The 3,805-nt window shown below is 58.2% G+C and overlaps 1 protein-coding gene across 5 annotated transcripts in view; it reads right to left on the bottom strand.

Annotated features, from left to right (window-relative positions):
* The window catches only part of LOC113206955 (tyrosine-protein phosphatase non-receptor type 11), a 35,379-nt gene that overhangs the window by 15,130 nt on the left and 16,444 nt on the right, over positions 1 to 3,805 (bottom strand). For all 5 annotated transcript variants that reach the window (XM_052271039.1, XM_026423256.2, XM_026423257.2 and 2 more), the window contains 2 exons: positions 3,569 to 3,691; positions 3,248 to 3,436 (listed from right to left, as the gene is read on the bottom strand). In XM_052271039.1, the coding sequence (XP_052126999.1) occupies positions 3,248 to 3,436; positions 3,569 to 3,691 (312 nt within the window). The remainder of the gene's footprint in view (positions 1 to 3,247; positions 3,437 to 3,568; positions 3,692 to 3,805) is intronic.

Below are 3,805 nucleotides of genomic sequence, written 5' to 3' on the forward strand. Positions count from 1 at the left end.
GGGGGGTCAAGGACGGAGCGCCTGCCGACCCGCCCATAGGCAGACCCGCGCGGCAAGGGTGTGCCTGCGTTGCCTACCCCCCGGGCGCTCGCCTCCGCCGCGACCCGCACCTCCGCGCAGCGCATGCAGGCAGCAGGACCAGCGGGTACCTAACAACAAATTCAAGCGTTCACCGACTTTTCTGTATTTTTTGAAGTTTACTACTTTTTGAGCAGGACCATAGCACATCACGCGCCAACCGCTCCAAAGACGTCGGGCATTCCAACGTGGTGCTCGCGAGGGTCGGCGGCCGTCCCGTCCAGCCAGATGGGGAGCATGGAGCCCTGCCCAGTCCCGGGCCCGGCCCAACCAGCCATGCTGCTGCCCGCTGCCGCATGCGGGGCGGGGGGATGGGCGGGGAGGCCTTGGATGAGCACGCTGCTGGGCTGCTAAAGCGCAGCAGATCGGCTTAGCATCAAAACCAGCACAGCCCGGGCCGGGGGGGGGGGGGGGAGCAGCCCCTGTTTGTGAGCGCGCTGCTGGTCACAACTGCACACATGGGCCGGGGGAAAAAAATGACCTCTTTATCCCCGCGAGACATGCACCCACACAACACACAGCCCTATGCGCATTTGTTTGTTCTCCTGATTTAAAATGCAAATATATACGATTACCGTGTCGCTCCCTATCGCCTCCCTTTCTTCCTGCCTTATATTTATCTACCGCTTCCGAGATACACAACATGTCTTCTGCTACACACAACGTATAGCGGTTTAGGGCGGGGGAAATGATTATATTCGGAGGCCCCGCGGGCAGGCGCGTAGGAAGGTCCAAAAAGCTGGGGGGGGCACGTGTTGTGGGTTGTCTACCCACCAGGCGGAGTGTATAGGTTATTTAAAAAAATGATTAAGGGCATTAGGGTTATGTAGTTAATAGGACACTTAAATTGGCATAAAATGAAAATTGTTTTTCTTGTCTTTTTCTTTCATTTGAAATTGTAGTACACACACATTACATTTTTCCAAACATCTGCTTCCTGTCGAAAGTCTTCGACACGAAGTCCCTTGGGATGCTGTTCAGATCTATTTTCTCTGTGAGATGTTTGTGAATGTGTAGCAGAACCACTTGCAACAAACGGCCTGCGGTCTGAGCGGCGTCCCTAAACCCATTTCCTTGATCGTGTCTTTCAAAAATTCTGGGGGGGCAAGGCCCCCCCAGCTCAAAACCTGGGGGGGCACGGGCCCCCCCGGCCCCCCCGTCTCCTACGCCATTGCCCGCGGGCGCGGGCCACGGGCCGGGCCGGGCGCCGCGAGGAGCTCATCGCCGAAGCAGCGCGATGAGGAGCAGCAGCAGCGGGGCGCATGCCGGCCGTGCCATTCGGCTGCCCTGCCCTAATTCAGAGGTGCGCCCGCCAGCCTGAGCGCGCCGTATCAAAGCGCGCACCAAGGGCGTCACGCACCGCTGTGCATGTGTGTGTGTGTCTATCTGTGTGTGTGTGTGTGTGTGTCTGAGTGTCTGTGTGTGTGTGTCTGAGTGTCTGTGTGTGTGTGTGTGTGTGTGTGTGTGTGTGTCTGTGAGTGAGTGTGTGTGTGTGTGTCTGTGAGAGTGTGTGTGTGTGTGTGTGTGTGTGTGTGTGCCGGGTCGCTGCACCTGTTCCGGCATGTGGAGGGCGCGGCGCGGCGCGTTTGCCAAGCAGAGCGTGTGCCGGTGGTTTGGTGGGCAGCAGCGGGCAGCGGGCAGCTGACTCTTGCTCGGCCGGCCGCAAAGAGCGTTACGTTTCACATTCAAACAATAATAACGTTTCAGTGAACACAGGCTGACCAGGCTGACCCGCCGCCTACCGCATTTCATTCGGCGGCGCGCATCGCTCCCCGGCGGCGGTCCGTCAGCCTCGAATCCCGCATACGCCATGTGAACAAACTCAGTGTGCGGCTTTGAACACGAGCGGACCGATACCCTCTTACTCGCACACACATCGCAGCAGTGGCAGCAGTCGGTCGGAGGGCCGCGCCGCCACGCATGGCGTGGACGAGAAGCGACTGACCCGCGATGCCGCCGGGTCTCGCATAGTGCGGTCATTGATGGGCCGTTGCGCCCGCCCCGCGCCCACGCGGCCGGCAACGAGCGTATGGCCCGCCAAAGGGAAAGCAGCCGAGGCAAATGAGATTGCGACGTCAAGTAACGAGACGCCAGGATTTCTATCGAACAATAATTGAGTTGTGTTTGACGACGTCTTTTTGGGAAGTGGGGGGACCTCAACGCAGGGCACCACGAAATAGCATTGGAGAAGGGCGTTGAAGTAGTTTAAACACCAAGACTGCCCTCCCTCCACCCGCCCCAACCCTTCCCCCCAAAAAAATTAAAACAAAGTTGTAAAAAACAAACAAAAAACAATAAAAACTATCCATTACTGACCCTGTTTTGTACGCGGCGAACAATGTTTACTCCCTTCTCTCCGGCTGGCGGGCGGGCGCGGGCGCTACCCACACGACGGGCCGGACTGGACCGGGTCACCTCCCGCCCCGCTCCCCCTCCCCCACCTACCTCCTACCGGCCGCACCCACGTGCTCGCGGGGCCCGGGCCAGGGCGGCCCACCGGCACTGCGCATGACCCCAGCAGCAGCAGCGGCAGGAGGCTGCACGCTGACGTCAAACGGAGGAAAACTGGCGCGGGCGTCGCACGTGTGTACATGATGGATCAGATCGTCGCTCTCGAGAAACGATGCTCAATAGGCGTGGCACTAAAACTCGAAACTTTCAGACCTGGCAACATTCATATCCGACCTGCCTTCAAAATGATCTTTACCCATACACAAAACACAAGCTGTAAGCTTAATTTTACTTCTATGTTTTGATAACCAAAGTCAGCTCGCGGCTGTGTTTTATAACATTATTTTTTATGAAGACATCAGAGAGGCGCCGGGCGGGCGGGCGGAGGGCGCCGCGAGGACGAGGCCGCCGCTCCGCAACGTCCGGCCCGCGGCCAGGGCGGCCAGGGGCGGACCGCGCAAACGGGAACACTAGGGGGAGAGAGAGGAGAGCGCCGGCCTTCTGAAGAGCTCGCGAGTGTGACAGGACAGACATGCTCACGTGACTTTACCCCGCATAAAAATAAAGAATTATAAAAGATAGGATTGCGGAAGAAAAATATTCTTCGAAATTTGGTACGTGAGCCAGGCCATCACTCGAGTAATGGCTCAGGTTCTTGGGTGTGTTGTTTTCTTCCTGAAGTTAGTTATGCTGTAGATACGGAGGATGGCGGACTTACCTTTCCGTCGTAGGGTCGGCCGAGTTGAGGGGGTACTTGAGCTCGATCACGTCGCCGTTCTTCTCGCGCAGGGTCGTCTCCATGTGGAACTGCACCAGCTCGGACAGCGTGGCGAACTTCTCGCCGCCATAGAGGTCGTAGAAGTCGCCCGTGTTCTGGATCTTGATGTGCGTCACCACGCCGTTGCGCCTGGCGGGATAATTTTACGATCACTTTTAGGCTTGCTGCTGCTCGTGCCTGCCTAGTGTTTTGTCCTAGCCGTCAAGCAACCGACGGGCATCCGACGGGCAACCGGCAGGTGCACGACGACGAACCACTTACCTGACGGAAAGTGTGAAGTCCCCCGCCGTGGAGCGGCTCGGCCTGGCCAGGAAGGAGCCGTCCCGACCGCGCTCCATGAGCAGCACCTCGGCGTCCACGCCGCTGATGTTGGGGTGGAACCATCTGAAACACACACACAGGCGGCGGGCGGTCACACATTTGCACAGCAGCGTGCGCAGAAGCGGTCACACATAATTTGGGACCTCTTTTCCTCTTTGTCCAAAACACGAGGGGGGG

The sequence above is a fragment of the Frankliniella occidentalis genome, unplaced genomic scaffold, assembly GCF_000697945.3.
Source record: "Frankliniella occidentalis isolate FOCC.00 unplaced genomic scaffold, Focc_3.1 Scaffold147, whole genome shotgun sequence".
Classification (NCBI taxonomy): Eukaryota; Metazoa; Arthropoda; class Insecta; order Thysanoptera; family Thripidae; genus Frankliniella; species Frankliniella occidentalis.